A 24,672-nucleotide genomic window follows, 5' to 3' on the forward strand; every position below is an offset into this window, starting at 1 on the left:
GTTGTACACTGCAATAAAGCTATCATATCTGATAAAGAAAAATGCCAGATGAAATGATCATGCTGAAAAAATTTAGCTCCAAAATAAAGACAGATATGAGCTGAAAATCTTTCATAACAGATAAAACAGCTAAAAATACTGAAATTAGTGATTTTTAAAAATCACATTACAGTAATTTTCCAATTATAAGCCGCACTGACTATAAGCCGCACTTCCAGGTGTCGGCAACTTTTCATTCTTTGTCCATACATAAGCCACACCTGATTATAAGCCGCACGTTACAATACAGAGTGTGATAAAAGGTATCTATTCTATCACCATCTGTTGAGGGTGGGGGCAGTGATCCTTATCTCAATGGCAGATATTCTGCTAATGGGACATCCATTGAAACCAGGCGGGGCATTGTTCTTTATCTTTTCACAACCCATCCTTCCTCCAGCGAGTCATTGTCTGCTAATGGCCCATTGAGTCCCACTGTGTGACTGATAAAATTACTGCATCCCATTGGAAGTTGCTCCAGCCAGGGGGAAGAGCCCAACATTTCTTACCAAGATATAACCAGAGGTTTTGGGACACTAAGGGAGCCCCTTTCTCCACTGGACTCCAGAGGAAAACCGGATTTCTCCACATCACCACTGGACCTGTGGAGGGAAACTGCACCTTCTACAGGAGCACTGCTTCAACTGAATCACATCTGTCACTGCAGGAGGATGCAGCCACCATTTAATGGGACTGCTGCCAACACCCTGCCTGACGGGGTGTCAGGCTGTACTCTGACTTTGTCAGGGTTTGGAGTTTTGTTTCTTTGTAGTACTGTATTTCTATTTTAATTTCCCTAGTAAAGAACTGTTATTCCTAATTCCCATATTTTTGCCTGAAAATCCCTTGATTTCAAAATAATAATAATTTGCAGGGAGGGGGTTTACATTCTCCATTTCAAAGAGAAGTTCCTGCGTTTCTCAGCAGACACCTGTCCTCCAAACTAAAACAGCAACTTTTTGTTCTTTGTCCATATATAAGCTGCATCTGATTATAAGCCGCACTTTGGGTTTGGACCAAAATTTTAGTCAAAATGGTGCACTTATAATCGTGAATATACTGTGATTCATTATTTCGTCCAAATATTATTTTTCTCTATTATTCCACATCAGTAGACTAAACTGGTTATTAAATATACTGTACTCTGGTGTGCCGAAGTTACTGCACAAAACTTACTGTTCTCATGGCAGAAAAAGTATGAAAAATTTATACTCAGGCAGATTTTTAAAGCCTCTGCAAAGATAGGTACAGAGAACATTCCTCCCCTAAGAAAGTTTAAAAATTCCACAACCAACCATAAAAAACAAGGAAACAAGTTACTATGGGACACCTTTTGTGACTTAAGAACATGCAGAACCATGGGACTAGATTCTCTCAGCAGTTAATGGGAACAGTAAGATTTGTTTGCATAAGAGAGTGATAAAAACCCCCATATTTTCAAGCTTGTTCATGTTCCTTTTCTTTTCATGTTAGTTGCAAGCACAACAAATTTCCCCATGGAGTATTCCCTACCAAGGCTACAGACTACAAGTTTAAAAAGTCATCTCTGACTGAGACATAGCACAAAGAAGCTTCTCCTCTTAGAGTGTAGTCAGAGGCCTGTACTCCACCATACCAACAAGGAGATACAAGGAACTCCCAGGAAACAGGATTTTTATGATGCTGCTATAAAAGAATGACTCGAGATGGTGCTCTTCCCTCCGTCTTTAAACACAGATAAAACCATAAACATTTGTTTATGCATTTATTGTACGAAGGCATTTTCATCAGCTAGAATAAACATACCCCTAGTGCTTTGCTGAGCAAAAGGTTTAAATGTACAAATAAATACTTTCTTTAACTAAGACCTTTTCCCTTTGCATCTTTAATGATGAGAAGTAAAAGTAGAGCAGATATACTATTTTATTGAAATGACTGAAACAAGACTGCCTTTTTACAGCATTATATTTATACAGCATAGTATTTAAAGTGAACACGGAAACTGTTCACACAAAGGTAAGCTATTTACTTACTATTTTGAAGTATCAGGTCATCGTATTTATTCCCATTAAAATTTCCACAAAGCCCACAAGGTTTTCCCTTATGATCTTCTGTCAGCTTAATATAAATACCAGAGTTTCCATCCCAAGCAAGAGAAAAACCAAAGGTAGTCTTCACCAGAATATAATCAGCCAGTCTCTCAATGAAAGCATTTCCAACTGTCTGAGGCAATATTAATCTGGAAAAATATAGTCTACATCAAATATCTCAGATGAGATGATGTTCATGCTAGAAAAATACCACATAAAACATCACCTCCTAAATCAACAAACACTTTTTCCCAGGTGTACACAGTCACTCCATTCAATTCTTCATCATGTTTTTACTATCTTATGTTTACTTCTCTATATCAACCATCAAAAATGAGTGCTTTCTGTTGCATACACCTATCAGTTGAACCAATTACAGGCTTGCATCTTTACTTTCAAAGCCTGGCACACCACAGTGAGCAATACTTGAGTTCACAAGCATGCTGCATTGGGCAAGGACCTATATGGTGCTATGACCACCAGGGCACTGGGTCATCCCTGGGTTCCACATCTGCAAATGGAGGAACTTTTAGTACAGAAAACACCACTGAAAAAAAGTTGTAACTCTTCCTCCTTTAGTGAAAGACCACTGGACAGTAATAAACACAGATCTAATCCTTGTCTTCCAAAGCTGCTTCTGTTGGATTGAGCAGTATCACTGTAGCTACCATTCTGAGATACTAAAGGTGCTACAAAGGGGATGGCAAAACTTTGGCCACTAGAATATATCAGTAAATATATATTTATAATAGCCTTGGGCACATCTATTTGCTTACACAAAGACAGATTTGGAGGTTTGATATACCTCAGAGATATTTTGTGGAGTTTTTACCCCAAAGAGGCTTAAGAGCTTGTTTTACCCAATTCAAGATCATCCAGAAGAAGATCATGTCTTATATCAGCTATAGCTACCAAGAATAAATAATGACTGCCTTGTTCAAAATGCTATCAGGATGCACCAGGGACTAGTTGGGACTGCCTGACACAGACTTTGTCTGTAAAAAGAAGGAATGAATAGTTGTTAGGTTACAGCTGGAAAGTTGAACACAGTAAATGCAGGGAGTGTATTCTACCCTCACTCAGGTATTACATCAGTACTGTTACAGCTGCTCACACTAGAGCACTATCAGCCCCAATACCGAACAGCAAGAGATCAGTAAAGGTACAGATCAAATTAGATGAAATTAATTTATCTGGATTGTGTAAGAAGCATCAGTTTCCAAATTATCTTCTTGCAATAAAGAATTAAAACTCACCAATAGAACACTTACCTGATTCTATTTTTTCTTACTTCATGTCCTGAAATAATTATTTCTTCTTGGTTTGAAAAAAATAAGCTGATGGACCTATGACAAGTATATACTGAACCATAACAGTGAGGACTGTTATGAACCTTTGAGGGAAAAAATAGACACACAATAAGAATAAATGCTTGTCCTCACTAATTCTGCACCATTTTTATTAAATTCATATATGATATTTTACGTATCTATGCTCTAATTAGTGAAAGGGTTTTACAAACTAGTACCTAGAATATTTACAAATAAATACCAAGAATGCAAAACTCAAAGTACACACTACAAGTACTACAAAAAATACAGGAACTGTTTAATAGTGCATAGTATCACAGGCCAGGGGCCTAAATACTGGATGAAAGAGTCACGTGTCTTATACTGACAAACTTCAGAGAGACTGTAGTGAGCTAGCTCATAGAGGCCAAAGTAAGACCTTGTTACTTGCACTGAAGAAACACCCCTATTTCTCTGTTTGTAGAGATCAGATCTATAAAACAGGATTAGGAACTAATAGGGAACCTCACTGTAATAGCAGCACTCTCCCTGCCAGCTGAGACTGGTACCAGCTGAAACTACAGCATGCCTTCCTGAACCACTCAGGATTTTTTGAGATTTTGAAGTGCTCCCACAAATCACAGCAGGCATCTAAATTACATGGATCTGTTAAAATCCATGCACTGGCTATGTAGCTCTGCTAATGGAGAAGGGTAGATTTTCTGAAGTGTGCTTCTCTCCATTATACATATGTGTCTGGGCATTGGTTTAGTTGCATATCAATTTATTTTGCTTGAATACAGTACTTTCAGGACTTAAAAATGTGGGTTTGTGCTTGAGCAAAACTTACAGTTTTCATTAATCTCAGTGGGAATGAACCACCCAAACCTGTAGAATGTCCTATAGTGTTTCAAAAGCCTATGAACATGTTTTAGACACCACTGAAGAGAGAGGGGAATCTTAGATGCCTATCATTACCGAGATTAAAATATAGACAGAGTTTAGATGGCTCAAATATGACTTACTTTACTGTGTGTGTCATTCTCTGAGAAGGACGGGAATTTCATTACCAGATTACTTGACAGTGCTGTGAAGCTAAATAAACTTGTAATTGGGAACATTTTACCAACATAGTGAGGGAGGCTGTAAATGTAACTCTTTTGAAGAAAATATCTGTGAGTAAAGGCATACACTACTCATGAATATTTTAATAATCTTGCTTGACTGACACCAAATCTGGAAACAAAAACCAGTTACTGTTTCTCTGGGTAAAATAAACTAGACCAGGAAAAGCATTAGGAGTTTTTAAATACATAAAGATAATTATAATTAAAGGCAAGATAAAAGTTATTAGTCCTGGCAGATGGTTTCTACGTAAACCTGTCCCAAGACAGAAACACAATAAAGGAAAATCAAAATAATTCTTATGTGTTCTTCTCCTCTTGAGGGGTGGATTATTAAAGCCAGAAGGACCATAATGTTAGGATTTGGCAAGGGTTTTTTGTCTCTCCATTGCCCAGTTTGTCTACAGTCTCACATTACTTATGACTTTGCTGAGTAAACATTTTCAGTTTTCAGTAAAACATGTCATTTTGTTCCAGCAATTGAATAGAACCTTCTCTCTTTCCAGAGCCACTGGAATCCACTGACATATTGATTCCAGATTTTAATATAATCTTGGACTTTGCTACAGCACTTTCTGAAAACCTTTAATAGGTCCCAGCTGCATATAGAATCCAAATAATTAAAATGAAATTGTGAAAGGCGGGTGTAACAGTGTCTCCCTGTAACTTGAGTAGGTAGAAACTGCAGTTTTAATGGTAAATTTATCTTCACTAAGTGCTGTTATCTGAGGGAAGGTCACCTGTTTATAAATGAAAAAGAGTCCTCAGAGCAGAAATAAGCATCTAGACCTGCCCTCATGCCTATGATCACTGTACGCACATGGGCTCAGAATGAGCACCTCTCTTGGCCCTTCTTTCCTGCCAATCAGCACCAAATCCCAACCACTGTGAATTAGATAATATAATGATCTTGTATCCTCTCCCCACAGTAACCACGAGCCTGACAAATAGGGCATCTCTCTTCAAAGACAGTATAGTTTGAACTATCCCTTAGCCACAGTCATTAACCATGGATATTTAGCAATTTGAAGAAATTACTAAAAAGAGTGCCTTCCATACATAGGTCAAGATGAAAGCTTTTGAGCTGTTAATCTTCTCTGCATGACGTAGAGGTAATCCAAAATTAGAATGCAAATCCCTAGAGGAATGGGGAGCAAATCCCATTGGCCAGGGAGGCAGATCCTCAGAGTGTGCCAATATCTGTGAATTAGGGCCTAGCACATTTGTGTTCCTCACTGTTAGGCAAGTGATAGCTGTTTGCACTTTACTCAGCAACTCAATATTGTTTTACAACCTGATAGCTGAAGTTTATTGAAGTTTCTGGGGTCTGATTTAAGACCCATTTTTGCTCCCACAAGGGAGAGAGCAGAAATCCATTAAGGATCGGAGGAGTAAGAAATACTATTTTTAATATACTGACTCTTTTGATTACAATTTCATCAGTATTTTTGAGTTACTACACGTAGGTAGTTACTGCCAGAAATTTTCCATATTTCCACAGTTTTATATTTAAGTAATTAATGCCCAGTTTGGTATATTTCTAGTCTCTCTACTTATTTTACCTACCTATTTATTTTTATATTTACTTGCATACTTATTTCTAATGTATGTTTACATACTTACCCAAACAGTGTACTGGGGTTCCAGAGTACTGCAGTCTTTTGCAAATATATAGGAGCAATTTCCTGGGAAGTAGTAGTAGATGCCATCAAATGTTTCAAAATTGTATTGTCCCCACGATTTGCAAATTCCATCTCGGTCCTTACCAGTGTTAGGTACTAGAGAGAACATATTGAGTTTACAAGAAGTGTGGTCATCAAAAATTAGCAAGTATAAAAGATAAACTTATGTCTTCAACTTTAAATAAAATCAGCACTCTTTTTTAGTCTTAAGTCTGCCGTTTTAGTCATGTGCAATCATCATTAAGTTTTGCATTTGCTTCAGTGGATAATTTAATTACAAGTAGAGGCAAGGGATTTAGATATTCTGCACACCCTGTAAGACAATTCTTGTTTGATCCCTACACACAGCAGATTCCAGAAACTAGTGTATTTAAATAGTGGGTAATTTAATTTGCAGTAAGCCACTGCTTGTTAAAAGAAATGCAGTGGAGTTTTGGTTATTCAGCTAACTTTAAAAAAAGCTGTTTGGCACGGATGTACTAGACAATGGTCTACCTGTTATGGTATCTATATACCACTACAGCCCAAGTGCTAATATGTAGGCATTTCTGATGTTGCTTTCTACTGTATATATTTTTAATCCTCCTAGCTACTGGCCAAATGAGAGTCCTGCTACAGAATAATCACAAATATGCTGGTAGCAGCAATATTTTTCAAAATCTGTATCCTAAATCTCCCTGAAGGCTGACACTACACTATTTTGGCCCAAAAAACTTACCAATTTGGCACCTGCTTCCTTGAGCCTGAAATAACTGACAGTCACAGTCACCTGCCTCTGTGCAGACTGCTCCATTAAGGCACTCCTGAGGACATGAACCTGCAAGCAAGCATTCCAGTCTTTTAATAGATATGAGTATTTTGCAAACTGGTTGAGAGATCCCAGTTAAATCTTTTTATTGTTAAATCATGAGCCACTATATTAGCTGAGAAAATTAACCAATAACTATCTCCATTTTTTTAACATATACTTAATTTTATCCTTCGTGTTCCTTGGTTAAAAGAGAAGCAAGGTTCTCGTTTGGTTTGAGATTTATAAACTAACAAAGGAGCAAAAGGTCAGCCTCCTCCAAGCAAACAAAAGGTCAAGTTCCCATGTAAAGCAATCAAATCCCAGTCCTGCTGATCTCAAAATACACAGGACACAGATCATTCTAACTCACTAAATTCAGCATAATTTATACATATATTCAGCTTCTCCCTCCTAAACACTACTGCAAAATGTGCATTCAGTTTATGAAGAGGCCAGAATATATATTTTAGAGAGTCAAAAACAACCTTCCTCACACACTAACAAAAAGTCAGCTAAAAGGTTTTCTGATTCAGAGGTGACTGGAGTCAGAGACTTTAGATTCCATGGGAATGGCTTGTTTTATAATTAGTAATTTTTTTCCAAAAGCAGTTATATTAAATGGCTTTATAGTCTGTTTGAAAGTAAAGACCTCCTTGTCATTTACTAATCACTCATTGAGGTGAGTCTAAATCATCACTCCCCAAAAGTGAAGGAGAAAGCTAGTCCCAAGCCAAAACTTCACCAATTTTTGCAAATAGTTACTTGCCTTCTTGGAGCAGGATTAAAACTCTACATCCATACAAAATCTTCCAACGTTGGAGATTAAAATAGCATTTTAAAAGGCAGGAAGTAAGTAAAATAAACAGGCCTTCCACTCCCAATGAGGCACAGAGAAGCTGCTAGTGACATTGAATGGGAAAAGAAATGGGACCTTTACAATAAAGGTACACAGAAGCTACCAGTGGTTAGGAATATCATCTGTCATTGGGAAAATTCCTTTCCATGCTTAGCTTTGAATTATTTTTCCATTTAAGAACTGCTTTCCAAATATACATAGATACTCTGAAAATACCAGCAAAGCAAAAACTATTGTTTCTATAACAGCACTAATGGGAAAATCTTTTGCTGTTTTTAGAATTTTGAGTTGTAAAATTAGATCTATTCATTTACATTGAAAAATGCAAAAGATGGTGTCTGCCCAGGCATTTTCCAAGGATACCAAAATTCCAACTGAAGTTCCATACAGTGAACTTTTCTGTAAAACAATTTCTGTAACTTGAGCCTGCTTTACATGTTTGTCCAATGCTTAAATCCCTACAGAGGGAGCTTCATGTTCATTGCCTGAGTACTCCTTTCCCTTTGCACAACCAGTTATAAGCCTCTCTGACATACTTACATCCTCTGACAAGGCCAGAAGAAAAGTGGCAGAAATGAAAAATTGTAATAGAATTAAACTTTAAAAAAACCCTAAACTCTCAAGAGTTTATTGGCTGTTTAGATTTGGCTGTAAGACCTTGCCTTGAAAGCACAATTCTAACAGGTTTTTGTTCTATATTTAACATGGATAAAATGAGAAAATGAGACAGGACAGAGTTTTGTCAGGGCATGAAGAAGAGGGCTTCCACAGCCCATGGTAACTCAGGAGAGGAAGGCAGCATTTTCAGGGCTCTCTCCTCCTGCAGGTGAGGAGCACAGCACTGACCTCCTGGTGGACTCCGCGTCAGGGGCCCATGATGGTGCAACCGAGAGGCAGCTTGAACCTGTCAGAGAAACATAAAAGCAAAATCAGGGTGTTTGTGATTTATAAATTAATTGATAAAAGCCTGAGCCCTTGCACTCAAACACTGGGTTCAGACTGTTAATACAGAAGGCCTATTTGCATCTCAGCCAGCACATAGCACAGTCATGGGTGCTGCTGGAGGGATTGGCAGCCTGGGAAGGAGAAGTACAGTGGCTTTAGAGGAGACTGGGGAAAGATAAAGCAGCTATGTAAGATCACTACTGGCTTCTCATCCATGCCCTCCAGTTCCATTGAATCACAGAGGGAAATTTTGCGTTTACAATTTGGAAGGAAAATTAAGGGGAGAGAGTGCAATCTGCCTTCTTCCCTTCGCTCAAATGCCCATAATTGAAGAGTTCCCTCTATTGCTTCCACTCCCCCGACTTGTGCTCTATACTGCACCTCAATCATCCCACTATGGCCAGTCTAGCTGCAGTGGATTTTGTGTTTTCCTTGACATTCTTCAGAATTGTATTTTGGTTCATCCCAAACAAAAGAGAAAGCAGATCTGCCTGACCTGTTTCCTATGTAGGAACAGGGAGCTTCACACCATAAGGAAGCCCAGCATCTGGCACTCTGATAATGCAGCTTGCTGCATCACATTTTCACTTCCAAGAACTGATGTCATTCCAGACTGAACATACTCTGGGGCTTTTGACTCTACCAGTCTCATTGGAAAGTTTATCAGGATGAAGTGCTGAGTACTTAAATATTTCCCACTTATATTTATTCATGGCCAGTTTAAATCCCTTCCTTTATAAATCTGGCTCTTTTTGCCTAAATAGCTGTTCTTTCCTCTGTTTCTATTTATTTCTTATCCAGCATTCCATGAAAAAACAGGTACCTCTCTGCAGTCCCCACACACTTAAGTGCCACCCTTCAACTGTACAACTAAGTGAAGAAACTTTTTAGACTTTGCTTCTAAGCTAATTTCTTCCCTTCTGACTCTACTCATTCTCCACATCTCAAGTTTGAGCTGATGTTCTCAAGTTCACAACACTAGGCAAGGAACATTTTAGGGTTAGTCTTGCCAATGCCTCTTACAGTTTCCTTTCCCAAATGGAAATATATTTTGGGATGCTTCCAAGCAGAACAATCTGTTTAAAATCAACCTGAAATAGGTTTCATTGAGTCACGACCTGGAAGGCCCCCTGCACCAAAATTGTTCCTGGTGCCCATGGTCCATTGCTAACTGCAGAGGGTCCATTCCCTCCCTGCACAACAAGACCCATTTCCACTTTTCCTGATAGTAACTCCAAGCCGTCTACCTGAGAAAAGCTGCCTTTGGCCTTTGCATCGTTTCGTGGAGCATCCTTTGTGCAACAGCGCTTCCCTGCTGAGGGCCCTCAAAAGACACCTCTAGCCCTGCTTCTCCCAGGAGCCTGATTACCCTCAGTGTAGAGTTTCACACCAGTTTGGCACACAGATGTCAAAGGGTCTTGGAGAGAATCACCCCTGGTTCCGCTGCAGGCTCCCTGAAACACCCTGAGGTGGGACCGCCTCTGGCTTCCTGCCTACCCCTTCAAAGGGGTTACAACCCTTGGCTGGGCTCCATAGCCCAAGTGTGTACAAGTGGGAGAACAGGATTCCTCCATTTAGGATTGAATTTCAGCACAACATTGCTGGGATGCAGCACTGAGGCAGCGTGGGGCCAGGGCAATGGGAACCAGGGCAGGGCCAGAGCCGCCAGGGCACCATGTCCATGAGGGAGCCTTGCCAGTGGCGCTGCCATTGTGCCTCTCACAAACACAAACGGCTTTCCAGGTTCTGTTCACCCTCACAAAAGACAGGGACGCCCCAGGTTGATTTCCTACGGTGTGTGTCAGTCAGTTCGGCAGGGTAGGTCGCCCACTGGTTGCTTTGCTGGGGGAGAATGAAGGCATTAGGCCATGGCTCAGGCGGGGCGAGCAAGTGGGGAGTAGCTGCTCCTCCTCACTGTCCTCCTGTTACAGTAGCCTATCTCCCCACAAAGGGTCATTTGTAAGGATGGCAAAGGCCCAGAGGAAAAAAGGGAGGAGGGTTTCCCCACCCACCTGCTTTTGGAGGTATAACCTACCTCGACTGTTACAAGATCTCTTTTCTGTCGAGTTGCATTAGAGTCATTTCTGGAAGAAAACAAAAAGGATGTTGTATTATCAAAGGTCCCTGAAGCAACCTGAATAAGCATGTCCCCAGAGAGAAGTGTTTCTCTCTGATTACCATCACTTTATCAAAGAGGTCTTTCTTGGGTTAACATTTAAAAAGGTGATTCTTTTTTCTTTTTTCCTTTTTTTTTCTTTTTTGCCAGTGTCTCATTTTACAGAATTGGGCAGCACTCCAGTCTCTGCTTGGACAGGGAGGTACCTGAAGCTTTTGGGAGACATAAAAAGGCAAAACAGGCTCGCACAACAGGATACAAAATTGTAAACCAGCTTCATATTTACTTCATGCTGCCTGTCAGTGGCTACAAGTTCCCCAGAGTGTTGCTTGAATGTATTCTGATGGTACTTTTGATAGCAAGAGATGACTCTCCAGCTGGAGCCAACTTTAATTTGTGATTAAGTTTAGAAACAAGGGCATCAAACTATAAAATACACCAAATTCTATCAACACTCTATGATGGCATGTTATTTGACATGCCTCTGTGACCGCTAGATGTATTAGAAGTCATAAGACACACAAAGCTACATCCAGCTTGATGCTTCCATTGAAATTGATGGCATAGATCCCATTTAATTCAATGGGATCAGGAACATTGCCTAGTTTGGGTTTTGTTTGGATTTCAGCTTCTATGTGAAAATTTGTTTTGAAAATGTTTATTTTAAGGCTGTATAGCACTTACTTCTCTGTGCTTCAAATAGCAGCTAGGATTTTATCATGCAGTTAAAACTGTAGATGGATACTCATTTAATGTATTTTTCCAGTCATGAAATCATGATCTCATGCTGTTTTCATTCCATTATTCCTCTAAGCTTTCTCGAGACCATAGAAGTATCATTTTTCATAAGGACCTCCATTTTTCAAACAGAGAACCCACGTCCATTACGTAAATACTTGGAAAAGAGTTGTAAACATTCTGAAAGTGTGTTCTACATCCAATCTACATGTAGATGACATTTTATACATTTAATTCAAGGCTATATTTTACTTTCTAACCTGCACTGCATTGCACTTATTTGATCTTGTGCCGTTTGTAGCACTTGACAAATAAGGTATAAAAACTTACCTCAAAGTTCTTCTCAAAAGAGGAAGTTTGCAATAAGATCCTGTAAATTAAAAAGTCATGAAGTTAAACTTTTTTTTCTACAGCACCACTTTGCCCTTGGCAAGCAATGTCAAGTTTAAAACATTATTGAATTTTAGGGTCGAACAATCCTGAGTTTTCCAGGGCACCTTTGTACAAACTCTGTATCCAAGGAATGCAGCACCATAGGCACTCCTTCCTAAGAAATTGATTCTCTCACACAGTCTGCACATGCAGGTTTTCATGGTTGTAGTTCTGATACACGCTACCATGAAGAAGTGAAAAGAGTTCATAGTTCTTTAGAGGCTCAGAACAAAATAATAGAACAGGTAAACAGGTAAAAGAGAACAGATACTCAGAGCTTTCCAGAATCAAACCGCCACGGTTATAATACTTTTCTGACTGTTGCTTGTAAGACTCAATTGTAAATAATTTTAAATTAGTCCATTCTTAAAAGAAGTCAGCAAATAAACAAAACCACAGAAAAACTTTTTGTATTACATTAGAAATCTTTATAATTGTAGCAAGGAAATTATCTATAAGATCCAGTTGCATTACATAGAAAATAAGATAATTTCTTTAACTAGAAGAGCAATTCTTTACCCTAGAAATCCAAAATGTTTAAACAAACTGCAAGTGCAGTCTGTTCAAACAAAATCTTACCTCATTGAAAATTATTAAATGCTACTCATGTGACAATAACAGCAGGAAAGGCAAAAAAAATTTATATTAGTTTCTATTTAAATTGCATTTACAAATTCCATCAAGGTCAGAAAACATAATGATAGAAAAAAAACTAGCTATAACATTAAAATATTTAGAAAAATATTTATAAAAATTAATACTACTACAAAAAATGGAATCAATTTCTTACCTTGAAAAGTGGACAGCAGTGAATGAAGCAAGAATATACTCCATGGTATCATTAAACTGAGCTTTCCTACAATGTTCATTTCAGTATGCTATAAAAAGGGAAATTATCCAAATTAATGGCTTTGATTATATGGCATCTTACAACTATGTATTTCTACGGTGTGTTTAAATTCTTTACAGGTCAGATAATTGGACTCATCACTTAAAATAATGCAATGCAAAAGAGGAAAAGAGCAGGAGACATCAAGCTTGTAGCTACATGCAGCTTCAGGAGCTTTGCGGGTGTTGCGTACACCTTCCTGGCTGCATGTCTCTCATTAGCAATGCATGGGAGCTCCTCAGCACAGTCTGTATTAGTTACACTTCCACCAGACCTGCGAGTATTACTCCCCTGTTGAATTGAATCGGCCCTTTATAACATAGCAGACAATGACAGAAATGCTGCCATGTCATGGTGGTTTGAGAGATCCTTCTGTCGTCACACACCTTTGTGTGCATTGAGGCTTGAGCTGAGGGCTATTCTCTACTCCTTAGTATGGCAAAATATTTTTGCAAAACCCTGAAACAATACCACTGTATAAATTACAACTACATGGCTTTACATATTAACATATTAATGCTTTTTCTCTGTCCTGAAAGGAGAGAGATTAACTTCTATTAAATAATATATCTGGCTTTTAAAGAATATTCTGGGTGCCTTTCTGGGTATAGTTTGTCTGTCGCACAAAAGAAGGCTTTTCGGAGGATAATTGTATTTTGGTTTTAATAAATCATGTTATGAAAACTTCAGATTAAGAAAAATGAGAAAGAAGTAACAGGGCCAAAGGCTTCCTTTTCTAATTTTCATTAAAATAAAAAAAAACCACATAATTTGACCAAAATTTAAAATTGTTATGTTTTAAAATAAAAGTTTCTTATCTGCTTTACTATAAAGTAAACAGAATCATCAAAAAGGACAGCTTTAAAGACACATATAATGCTACTTGAAAATGCTGCTGCTCATTTTATTTTGCAAAGCCTATCTTTTGTCTACCCTCCATTCTTCCTAGGAGGTGCTTTGTGATAACCTCAGAGCATGCTACAGATGATGTGTTTCGACCCAAACAAAATTTAGAAATTATGGCCTCTCTTGGGTCAAACAGTTCTACCGTGCTTTGTTCCAGCCCTTTCTCTTTCCTGCTCCCCAGATGGGCAAGAGAAAGCAAATGAGAACTCAGCCTCTCCAAGCATGGACAAGGACAAAACCCTGAGTCCACACAACAGCCAACAGCACTGGTGAAGGTTTGGGATCACTGATGGCACAAGGGTACTTACTGCAAACTGACGTGTAACACTACACTCTGTGTGGAGCATTTAAAAACTATTTTTAATACTGTTGAATCTAAGAAGTTGACATCCCCGCAGTTGCATTTTAAGACAGTTTTTTCCTTTGCTTTTACTTCTGACTTGCTATGGATTGTTCCCATGGATTGGCTGTTTGCAGCTGGACTGCATCCTTCGGCTCAGTTGCACCTGCAGTATGCGATCCAAAACCACTCCACACCACAAGCAGAAGCAAAAAAAGTGAATTCCAAGGCCATAAGGACACATTGATATAGTCACTCACAGACTTTTAACTCTTATGTGAGAACTTACGGAAAATGGACTTTCACCATCTCATAAACCTACTCTCAAGACTGCTCTCAAGATGAGATGAAACCAAGAATTACTTCTTCCAAATTCCACCACTATCTCTCTGTTACCTTACTGTCCAGATAAGTCTGGTTTAGAAACTGTTGGAAACTCAAGCTCCTTTGAGAAATCTGATCAGGGATTCCTCCCTTTATCAAGACTGTATTTCTTACCATGTTTCATATGTAGTTGAACAAATAAATTAATGTAATATTAATAGAAATGTACTCTTTTGCTTTAACAGTAAAAAAAAAACCCCAAAAACTATCCAAAATAGCTTTTTTGTGGGTTTTGTTTGGTTTGGGGCACTTTAAAAATCATTTTTCTATAACAAGGTTGGTATATGTAGTATTTCACAGTTGTTTAACTTCTATTATTTAAAAATAGGCCAAGTCTTATTAGCTGCAAAGGAACTTTGTAACAGGTTTCATAAAGTTTAGACATCTCAGCCCAAGGCAAGGTAGGAAATAGCAAAGTCACAAGCGGATTAAGGATGTCAGCTAAGGAAAAAGAATTGTTCAGCCAAGTACTCTGAGTTGGAACTCAGAGGTCTATATTGACAAAGAGATTTTCAAAAAATTAAATAAAATTATATCAAGGCAACAACACATATTATCTACATAAGTGTTAAAATACTCCCAGACTGGCACCTCTGCAAAACATGCGCTAGAAAAATAATTGCTTTTGTAAGAAAACAAGTGCAATACAGAACACACTTGTCCACACTTTAAAAATGCCAGTGTTACATTTTTAAGTTACAGACTTTTTCTTCAAAAATAAAATTTAAACATTTCAGTGGTAATATATTTGTACGTTGAAGTCAAAACAAATTTTTCTCCAAATTTTCCAACATAATGTTTGAGAAGACTTGAATTTATATACAGGTCACAATGTTCATCAGGATTATAAACAATGGATGAGGAAATAACTGCCTTCCGTGCATGGGCATGCTTACCCTGGTTTGAAAGTGGGTCCACCGTCATTGTTAACAAAACATGGCATTTTCAATGAAGAATTCAAGTGAGGCTGCATTTTTGTTGTGCACAGATGATATTTCTGAGGACTAGCACTGGTGAAACTAATGAAAGAGCTGGATGATACGAGGTTAGAGGTTTTTCCTCTTTTCTGAGAACCATTTCCCCAGATGCTCAAGACCCTTCCTAATGGTTTGAAGCTCAAACTACTGCTATTTCTCTGAGGATGTGTTTCTCTGGCCAGAGTGGATGTTCAATGACAAGTGCTTGATTATCATCCCTGCAGAATCAGGACATGAGGGAAGGAGATATTTTTACAAACACCTTTAAATTTTACAGTGGTTACAGATTCCCAATGAAGTTAAGCCCTCTAGTGGGTGATCAGTAAGCAACCTCTCAGAATAAAAATCTTCAGCCATCCAGGCAGCCAGTAGCCCAATTCTACAAACATTTTTCATTTAGAAAGCAAGTGTGTGGGAGTGACATCACTCTGCAGGATTAATAGGGCATTTTTATAGGATCAGAGTTCAGTTCAGAAAGCATTTTTATTGTGTTAAGAGTCTTCTGGTTGAAGAAATGACTGCAGATATAATCTCTGAATATATTAGTAGCAATGCAAGTTTTATTTTCAGTCTTTCCACAAAAGAACAGCAAAACAATAATCCCCAATTGTTACAAGCTGTTCTGTGAGCAGAAAAACATCCATCAGGCTTCCTCGTAACTGTGAAATCCCCCCCTAAGGTTACTGGCATCAGGTATTCCATCCTGCCTCATTAAGTTTCACACCATCACAACTTTGCATCGTCTCTTTCCCCCTCCATCCCACAGATCTAACAGCCAGACAAGAATCAGTTCTGGACACAGCTTAGGATATGCATGTGCCAACTGGCAGGCCGGGAAGCATTTCCTATGCAATGAGTGCAAGGAGTGAGCCATTGCTTTTCAGTCCAACAGCCAAACTAGAGACTTTATTTTCTCTCAGCTGAAGTTAATTAACATAAGACAGAAGTTTCACAAAACTCATAGAAATTCAAGCGATCAAACTCAAAGTTAGCTCTGCATAGCATTTTTTCCTTGGAAAACCAAGCCAAAAGGCTAAGCAGGGCAGTTTTCAGCAGCCTAAGAGCTTGGAGTGCAGGAAAGGGGGACTGAGGAAAACAGACCACACATCCTGCCAAAGACAGGAGTCTGGGGTGGAGCACTCCATTTTCTTCGTGTAAAACCAAATAATCCTGGTATGTAAATTGGTGATAAAACATACAGCAGTCCACTTCGCTTCAACAGTAGCATGAGAGGTTTGAATACAAGCATTCACTTCTATTCAAATCATGGAATGCAGTTATTTCGTGGCAGAAACTGACAGCTAAAATGGGGAGATGGATGCAGACTTCCTTTTTTAGTAGGAATTTGTTTGCTACACATTTAACTCTTGAGCAACTGTGAGTATGCCTTTAATACTCTTCCACTGAAAAAGCAGAGACCTCATGACAAACGCTTAACTTTAATAAAAAGCTGTAAGCACCTGTTTATTATTAAAGGGTGGATTTTACCACTTGTTCAAATTCCCCAACACACAAGGGAAGCTGGTTTAACTTTGTGTTGGCTGAGTATACTGAAGAACATCTCCCATTAAGCAAATAATGTGCTAAAAGAAAGCCTAACGAAAACCTCGAGCACCAAGGTGCTCCTGTGACAATTCCAGTACTACCATACAAGCATAAAGACATTAAAACACCAGGCTTGGAGAGCAATACAGCAGTAGCTGGGCTGTCAGTGTCTTAGTATTTCTTCCAGTTCCACTCCAAACTGGTTTACAAACACAGCACAGCTCAGGACTGCACTCGCACTGGTTGCATCAGCTTGCATCCACAGCCCCACTCCATTACTTGATCTCTTCCAAAGGACAGAGTAAGTCTTTGAAAGACTCTTGCTGGCCCATCCCACATTTACTCAGAATTTACTTTATGTACCTGGGTAAAGGGACAGAAACTGAAACTTCTCCCATATTTAATACACACATCCTGTGGCCAAATTTTTGGAAAATTACTTTTCAACTCACTTTTTCCACCTTTTCTTCCTCCAAGGCTTTCAAATTGCCTCAGATGTGGTTGAAGGATTAATCAGACCTAATCTTAAAACACAAAATCCTTGATTTATTTTTACAAAATACTTTATTTAAGTATTTAAAGTTCCCTACATTTAGATGTACTAGTCCAGGACTCTGTCTCTGCATTATCTGGTAGTTCAAGAGTTCAACGCACCTCCCCTCCACTGCCCCCATTAATTAATTTGGTGTTGATTTTAACTACCAGAGAGGTAAAGACTGAAATTGTCCATAAAGCACTGTGTTGCTGCATGTGCCTGCAAAATCCAGGATGTGAGCCTTCTTTATGTTTGGATAACCACACATTCCTCAACACAAGAAAGCTTTTCTTTCCTCCTAAAATCTTACCTATCCAGAATTAATATGAAAGGATAAAAAAAGAACTGCCATCTACTGTAATACAAATCTCTTTGTGTATCAGTCTTAAAACACAGTGAAAAAATTCATTCACCCACACAAGAAAAGGCAATTTAGAAACATGAAAATTATCAAATTCTGTTTATTGACTGCCACATGAGTAGAGATGAATTTTAACGGTAAGACTTCTGGTAGCGTGCACGAGCACCAGGTCCTCCAAATTTCTTGGATTCACAACGGCGAGGATCTGCAACAAGCAGAGTCCTATCATACTGGATTAGAATATCCTTGATCTCTTTCTTGGAAGCTTCATCAACATCTGTTAAAAAAAATTAGTTTAAGAGGTTTCACATGGAACAAATCCATATTAATACTTTTTGCAATAAAACAACCAAAAGCCATCTTTCACTTAAAGCTAATAAAACAAAGTTACTTACATTTTTGATAGTAAGCCACCAAAGCTTTGGAAATAGCTTGACGGATAGCTGTTAAAAAAAGATAAAAGATCAGTAAGGAAATCTATTTAAAATTTAAACATAAAGTGCCAGTTACGTGCACTGTGCTATTGTGTGCTATTTTGTTCACTGCCAAATTGTCCTTTCTCTCCTTAATATCCCCTCCCACATGCTCCACGTGACCCTTACTTCGGCAAACCTCAAGAAACCTGCGACAAAAGGTCACCCACAGCCCATTTGTCGATTTGACAGCTGCCAGCTAGCCAAGGGCTGTCTGATCCCCTCTCCCAAGTACCAGTGTAGGTTCATCTTCTGTCTATAAGCAGTCAACTTTCAAAATCTTTAGAAACACAGTTCTCTGAAATGTCTGTACTTTTCAACGAAGATAAAACTGACTGTGTGTTGAAACACCAAGAAGGCAAAAGGGACAAAAGGATGGTCTGAGTGCTAGAACACGGCAATACAAAAAAAACTAGCACAGCAACAGTAATCAGAACTCACACCAGTAATGGCAGTAAATGTGAGTTACTGTCAGGATGTTGTTACACTCATCTGTCAAAATATTAACATCAGGATTTTGATGAAAATATGAATGTGCTGAAATACAAATGGTATTGAGTTTGAGCCTCTGCCTTTTATGCAGCTTCAGCTCCACTTTACTAACTACATTCAAATTAAGAGCAGAACAAATCTATCTTTTGTAAAGATTAACTCATTCCAACAGCTAATGCAAATATATTCCCAGCCTTCTCTGCAAGGGCAAAACTGCCTAGCTTTGCTCAGAAAGACGTTTCTGAACAACATGGAAATATACAACTAAGGATATAATTTCTATGGCTAAACCCCGCCTAATATCCTTGTGCTCAGCTGCATTTGAACTAACCTGTCACTGCCCAATGTAAAGGTAGTACCCGCGCATTTCATCAAAACTTCATGGTGCTTCACTCAGCTTAATTCTATTACAGTTTTGCACATAAAATGTTATCAATACACTCTTATGAAAACCTACATTTGCACAGTGGAGAAAGAACAGTTTGGCAAGTCACTATTCCAAACTTAAGCCTCTTAAATACATGGCTGCATTGGGTCTGGCTGACTGATTTTCTCATGACAGCTCTCCATCTGGTTTGTGCACTGTATGAGCAGTGCATGCACAGCATCAAGGCTGTGCCTACACTACATCTCCATCACCATTAGGCTGGGAGTGGGCAAGATCTCGGAGGAAACACAGCCAGGACAGCTGACGTCCAAACTGACCAGAGGGGATATTCCATACCAGAGGATGTCTGCTCGGCAGTAAGAGCGGAGCAAGAGTAACTGCTAGAGGTATTAAGGCCCCACTTCTGGGAAGTGGCTGAACATCGCCTGCTGATGGAAGCCTTTTAATTTTCTTTGCTTTTGCTTTATCAATCTGCATTCATCTTGACCCACAAGGTTTTTCCACCTTATTTTATCCCCCTCCCCATAAAGATTATGAGAGGAGTGATACAGCAGCTTGGTGGGCACTGGGCATCCAGCCAACTCACCACAGTGGCTTTACCCATTCCAGCCCACACCAGAAATCCCACCTAAAACCTTACCATAGATTTGTGCTACGTGGCCACCACCCTTCACACGGACTCTGATGTCAACACCAGCAAACCGTTCCTTCCCCAGGAGGAGGACGGGTTCAAGCAGCTAGGAAAAGAAACACAAAGAAAACCCATTTGTAATGAGGATCAGAGCCTGTAGTAGCTTTACCAAACCTGATGTTATTGAATCTTTCAAAACAATGGAGCCTTGACTTCAAAAGCACACACCCAGGTCAAGTAAACCTCCTGCAGTTCTTTGACATCTACTGGTGCTGTCATACGACATTTACTGAAGTCTTTGGCTTACTTAAGCTTCAAATATCTTAATAGCAAAGCACATGCTCATAGGAATTAAGAACAAGAGAACAGTTTAACTAGAATGCCATAATTTCATACAAAAAATAAGCCAAGTTCATTAAAACTGAAGACCTGAAATAATTTGTAGGTAGTTTTCGTCCCTATTTATTATACTTTAGAGTTATCTGGACAGTTTCAGATTCTGTCAGCATCGTTCAGCAGCTGTCGTATAAAGTTCTAAATAACCTTCTTAAAATGAGAGCTTTAAGTCACCCATTTCTGGGCTTAGAAAGTGGACAGGAAGTTCAGAAAATACTTCACATTAAATGAAACCTGATAAGCAAAACCTCCCATCACTGTAGTGCAGTTTACTGAATTTTCATAACAGCATCTGTATTTTAGGTTAGCAACCAAAAATTTGGTACTTGCAGTAAGACAAGCCACTCGTCTCCATGTAAAAAGGGGAAACAGGGCAAAGGCTGGGTGAATACTTACTTTATACTGCAGAGTTCTGGGTTCAATCATTTCCAGAGGTCTTCCATTGACTTTAATAAGGCCATTCCCTCTCTTGCAGTGGGCAACAGCCGTTGCAGTTTTCTAAACATCCAAGTGTGTATTAACACAGTGTTTAATTTTTGCACAAGCAGCAAGAACCTCAATTTAACAGTCGAGCAGTCTCAATATTATGCCCCAGACTAACACTATGCACTAAACGAAACAGTATCTCTCCCTACACTTCCAGGTGTAATCACAGTATTAAAACAGAATTTTAACGAAAGTTCTAGTGCTCGATTTACAGTTACAAGATTTAGCTGTATGCGAAGGAAAGACCCCTTCCGTTCTACAATGCCGTAGTTTTTTAGCCCGTTTTCTCACAAAAGACTGGTATCGTGAATTACTCGAGACGCTGCATTCCATCCAACACGGCGAATTTTACCTTCCCACCACCACCTCACAACGCGGCCTTCGGATGCCGGCCGTGGTGAGCCAGGCCGCAGCGACTGGGGGCGACAGCGGCGGCCGCTTCCGAAGACTCTGGTGAGAGGCCACCCAGACCCACTCCCGAGGGGGGCAAACCCGTCCCCGCAGCTCCGCAGCGCCCCAGACACACGGCGTGCTTCAGCAGCCACGGAGCGGGACACGTGGCTGCCCGGCGAGACTGTCTCCGCCGGCCCTCCCGCGGCCCAGCCCCGCCGCACGGCCCCGGCGAGGAGCCGCGGCCGAGACACCCCGAGCGCGAACGGCCCAAAGACGCGGCCCAGCCCGGCAGCGAGGAGCAGATGGTGCAGGCCGCCATGCCCGCGACTCACCTTTCGTCCGAAGACCTGGACGCTCTGCAGGGGGCCCTTTGCTGGCATGGCTGTTCCTGCAAGAGAGAGGGAGCGGCGTGAGCGCGGGCGGGCGGGGGCGCGGGGCGCGCGGCCGGAGCGCCCCGACACTCACCTGGCGGCGGCGGCTGCTCCGCGAAAAGGCCGGACGGGGCTTCCTGGCCTCGGATCAGGGGCGCCGCGCCGCAAAGCACGACGCCACCGCTTCCGGCAGCGCGACAGACAGCACGGCCGCCTCCGCCCGCCTGGCGCGCTTTGCGGCAGCGCGGGCCCCGCCGGCCGCCCCGCCCCGGGCAGAGCCCGCCCGAGCTCGGGCACGGCTGCGGGAAGGCCTCGGCGGCGATGGAGAGCGGGGCGGCCTGCCTGGGGCTGCTTCCACTGCCGACACCGCAGCGCACTTCGTTGGCTCTCAAACGCAGAGCAGAACCTAAGTGTGCTTCCGCTGTAAAGAGAACAAAATGATGCTTACAGTCGCTGTTTGAAACTCCTTGAGATGCAACAGTACAAACTCCATAGCATTTATAATATCGAACTCTGGTAAAATGGAGAAGATGAAGCATTAAACCCTGTATTCTAGCGCTGTACACTGACCCATTCAGGCAATACCTTATACCCACTTAAATGCTCAGTGATGTTTATATTTAAGATCAACTCAGTTCTCTTTAGATTTAGTGCACTCAGGGAACCCCATCAAATTTATCTTCTGTCTCTGTTTTTTTCTTGTTTAGTATCTGTCATAAAGCATGGAATTTAAGTAACTGTCAGACTGAAAATACTTCTAATGCGTTAGTATCATATAGTATGCAAAATATTGTAGAAGGACAAAGGGAGAATCTGTTGATGAAGTGAGGTCATGCTTCTTAGATATTTGAAATGATAGAGATATAAATTACTCTGATGAATTAGAAGGTTGCTCAAATGAAACAATCAGTTCCTTTGTCTTTGGACAGGATTTTAAATACTGAACATTAGTCATCAGTCATGTGAGGATTTAAACAACAACTGAGCTTTATGCAATTTGAGTGATTAGTTCTGTTCAAGTGAATAGCACTTTGCAGAACGTGTAAGATTTAGCACATCTCAAACCCTCAATTGTACAAAGCTTTAACATGTGATCCAAAAAGTGATTTATTTTTCTAAGGCTGTTTCCTAAGAAACAGTGTTTATGCAGTCAGATGTGTGTATGATCCAGTCTTTCCCTACGATTGGAGGGAGGAGAATGGTCACCTTGTTCACCAGTTTCAGCTAGTTCTTGAAGATGAGTGGAAATTCCAGAAACAATTTAGGTTTTACATATTTGGTGAAAATAGGTGGTTCAGCATAAGAGAGATCTTTAACTTGCGCAATGAAAGCAGCTGCAGGAGCTGAAATATTAAGACATTACAAAACCATTATTTAGGTGAAAAAGAAAAAACATAATACCCAATTAACCCAGTTAGAGAAAAAGGTTCAGCTAAGACTTATGATCAACCCAAAGGTGAGGCATTAGTAATTCAGTTTTGTTGGGTGTCCAGGGAACTTTTAAAGAAAAAGAAAGCAACTCTGAATCTATTTCCTATGTGGGCATTATCTTAGGTCTGCTACTGAAGACCCGTGTTTTAATATGAAATATACCATTAAATAGGTACTTTTTAAATGTATAAAATTTACTTTTTGGGAGCATGCTTTCTTAGGTTCTTTAAAATTCATCCTCATCTGGATGTTCATCTGGTACATGCTCTTCCTGGAACTGAAAACAATCATCCTGGAAGAGCCTGTATGACAACCAGGGATATGCCTACATACATGTATCTTTCTGCCTTCCATTAGCCTTCTACTTCTTCTAAAAGAAGACAATAACCAACATACAGTGATAAGTTTACCTGGAAGATAAAGGCTTTGTGCTGCTCATTCCCTTTGCTTTCTAGTATAAAAACAGGAATAAGGGCTAAGAGGTTGTAGGCTGTAGCATTGTAAGAGTTAATTGGAACATGAATAGCACACACAAAAAAAAAAAAGATACCAAAATGGAAAAGAAACCCCTCAAATTAAGGCATGTTTGCTGGTAAACCACTCTGAGCAGAAAGAGTGTCTCATTAAAAAGCTGGCGGATTTGTACTCATCTAGATATAGGGCATTTTATTATTTCTTAATAGAAGGAAAAGTATTTGGATTTTACTCAAATGTAATTACTTTATTTCATAGTCATTCTGCATTCTACTCATGGATGATGCGTTCTGTATCTTTGTAGCAACAAGATTCTTAAAACTACTAAATCTTTTACATGGGTATTTAGTGAGGCTTTAAGGGATTGCAATTCTCACTACCTGACCTCCTCCACTGGAGCTGCTTGACCTCATTGCAGGCTGTGATGTAAGGTGATGCTGTGACCTGCTCATTTCCCACAGAGCAGCCACATGCAGTGCTGCTCTCTCAGTCTTCTGGAAACAGTGAGGGTATGGCAACAGGATGTAGCACTGTAAGGAATGTCTCTGACAACATCTCCAGTTATTTATTCACTTTGTGACAGAAGCACAAGCCTTGTGTATATAACATGGCTCCACAGGGAGCTGGAAGGGAATGGCAGGAGGTGGACAAAGGTGAGCTGAGCAGAGCCAATGAGTTGGGCTAAGGAAGCAGCATTGACTCTTTCTTTGGAAATTTGCCGATATGGAGCATATGGAAAACTGCAGTACAAAACCTGTGTGTCAGTCCACTGCCCAGCAAGACTGGCAGGCTGGTGCAGTGCAGCCTGTGGATTTTAAATTTACACGTACAGTAATTTCACGATTATAAACCACACTGAGTATAAGCCGCACTTCCGGGTGTCGGCAACTTTTCGTTCTTTGTCCATATATAAGCCGCACCTGATTATAAACTGCACGTTACAATACAGAGTTTGATAAAAGGTATCTATTCTATTACCATCTGTTGAGGGTGGGGCAGTGATCCTTATCTCAATGGCAGATATTCTGCTAATGAGCCATCCATTGAAACCAGGCGGGGCATTGTTCTTTATCTTTTCACAACCCATCCTTCCTCCAGCCAGTCATTTTCTGCTAATGGC

At 40.0% G+C, this 24,672-nt stretch overlaps 2 protein-coding genes across 2 annotated transcripts in view; both read right to left on the minus strand.

Moving 5' to 3' along the window:
• Positions 1 to 13,122, minus strand: part of OTOGL (otogelin like) — a 93,206-nt gene extending 80,084 nt beyond the window's left edge. Inside the window, exons 1-8 of the mRNA XM_033058455.1 lie at positions 12,871 to 13,122; positions 11,979 to 12,018; positions 10,830 to 10,878; positions 8,696 to 8,753; positions 6,922 to 7,020; positions 6,145 to 6,299; positions 3,380 to 3,501; positions 2,052 to 2,257 (exon numbers count right to left, since the gene is read on the minus strand). Coding sequence (XP_032914346.1) covers positions 2,052 to 2,257; positions 3,380 to 3,501; positions 6,145 to 6,299; positions 6,922 to 7,020; positions 8,696 to 8,753; positions 10,830 to 10,878; positions 11,979 to 12,018; positions 12,871 to 12,949 — 808 coding nt within the window. The 5' untranslated portion in view covers positions 12,950 to 13,122. The remainder of the gene's footprint in view (positions 1 to 2,051; positions 2,258 to 3,379; positions 3,502 to 6,144; positions 6,300 to 6,921; positions 7,021 to 8,695; positions 8,754 to 10,829; positions 10,879 to 11,978; positions 12,019 to 12,870) is intronic.
• A 4,977-nt stretch (positions 13,123 to 18,099) lies between these two features.
• On the minus strand, positions 18,100 to 21,845 carry RPS16 (ribosomal protein S16). The gene is made up of 6 exons (XM_033058730.1): positions 21,742 to 21,845; positions 21,609 to 21,664; positions 20,794 to 20,895; positions 20,011 to 20,107; positions 18,413 to 18,460; positions 18,100 to 18,294 (listed from the first exon to the last, which is right to left on the minus strand). The coding sequence occupies exons 2-6, from the start codon at positions 21,654 to 21,656 to the stop codon at positions 18,149 to 18,151; spliced, it is 441 nt and encodes a 146-aa protein (XP_032914621.1). The 5' UTR covers positions 21,657 to 21,664; positions 21,742 to 21,845; the 3' UTR covers positions 18,100 to 18,148.
• Positions 21,846 to 24,672: the final 2,827 nt, after the last annotated feature.

The sequence above is a fragment of the Catharus ustulatus genome, chromosome 4 (assembly GCF_009819885.2).
Source record: "Catharus ustulatus isolate bCatUst1 chromosome 4, bCatUst1.pri.v2, whole genome shotgun sequence".
Lineage (NCBI taxonomy): Eukaryota > Metazoa > Chordata > Aves > Passeriformes > Turdidae > Catharus > Catharus ustulatus.

Bases quoted from the DNA above. Each gene is read 5' to 3' on its own strand.
- RPS16 (XM_033058730.1), bottom strand. From the start codon at position 21,656: ATGCCAGCAAAGGGCCCCCTGCAGAGCGTCCAGGTCTTCGGACGAAAG. The intron at 20,896-21,608 runs GTGAGTCGCGGG...TTGGATGTTTAG, and splicing joins TCCAGGTCTTCGGACGAAAG to AAAACTGCAACGGCTGTTGC. The intron at 20,108-20,793 runs GTAAGTATTCAC...TTCTTTTCCTAG, and splicing joins CCAGAACTCTGCAGTATAAA to CTGCTTGAACCCGTCCTCCT.